The 898-nt window shown below is 57.5% G+C and overlaps 1 protein-coding gene across 1 annotated transcript in view; it reads left to right on the top strand.

Moving 5' to 3' along the window:
- Nucleotides 1–898, top strand: part of SST (somatostatin) — a 1,707-nt gene extending 809 nt beyond the window's left edge. Inside the window, exon 2 of the mRNA XM_019503059.1 lies at nucleotides 359–898. Coding sequence (XP_019358604.1) covers nucleotides 359–571 — 213 coding nt within the window. The 3' untranslated portion in view covers nucleotides 572–898. The remainder of the gene's footprint in view (nucleotides 1–358) is intronic.

Below are 898 nucleotides of genomic sequence, written 5' to 3'. Positions count from 1 at the left end.
CGGGCCGGGCCGGGCCGGGCCGGGGAGGTGTCCGCGGTGCTGGCGCTGGCGCTGTCCCGGGTGCTGAAGCGGGCGGCTGGCGGAGGGGAGGCAGAGCCACGCCGCGGTGCGGCCCCCCAGGACCCGCTCTCTGCACGGCAGGGGGGTGGGGGCTTGCCCGGCTGGCAGGTGTCTGTCCTTGGCGGGTCTGCATGGCGCTGCGCAGCTCTGCTTTTGTCCGCGGGCTGGGGAGAGCGGCTGGGCAGGGGCTGTGCTTTGGGGAGAGGCGACTAGCGATGGGGGCTGGCGAGGGACAGCACCGGCTGGAGGGAACAGGCGCTGACGAGCTCCTTTCTCTCCCCCTCTGCCTTTCCCAAAGGAACTGGCGAAGTACTTCTTGGCAGAATTGCTCTCAGAGCCAAGCCAGACAGAAAACGAAGCCCTGGAGCCCGAGGACTTGTCCCGAGGAGCTGAACAGGATGAAGTGAGGCTGGAGCTGGAGCGGTCCGCGAACTCCAACCCAGCCTTGGCGCCCAGAGAACGCAAAGCAGGGTGCAAGAATTTCTTCTGGAAAACGTTCACATCCTGTTAGCTGTCGAGCCGCGCCGCTCAGCCCATCCGTCCCGTCCCCAAGCCCTCAGACCCTGAGGGGAGCCCTCACGACAGGACCAGAAGACTGTAAATACCCAACATGCGGCGATGGTGAAATGAAAAACAAACACACAAAAAAACAAAAAACAAAAAAAAACAAAAATGGGAGTTTGATTTGGAGCTGTTTTAATAAAATTTTCTGTTTAGATTGTACATGATTTGCTTGAGTTGTGATTTCTGACTAGTTCTTTATGACATTCACTCTGCAGCTCTCTCAGATGTACTATTTTTAATTCTTTGTCGCAATAAAGTTTATGTTTCAAACGGT

Source organism: Gavialis gangeticus, unplaced genomic scaffold, assembly GCF_001723915.1.
Source record: "Gavialis gangeticus isolate Ggan-Ray unplaced genomic scaffold, GavGan_comp1, whole genome shotgun sequence".
NCBI lineage: Eukaryota > Metazoa > Chordata > Crocodylia > Gavialidae > Gavialis > Gavialis gangeticus.
Note: the sequence above shows the minus strand (reverse complement) of the source record. Positions and strands in the feature narration are given on the sequence as shown.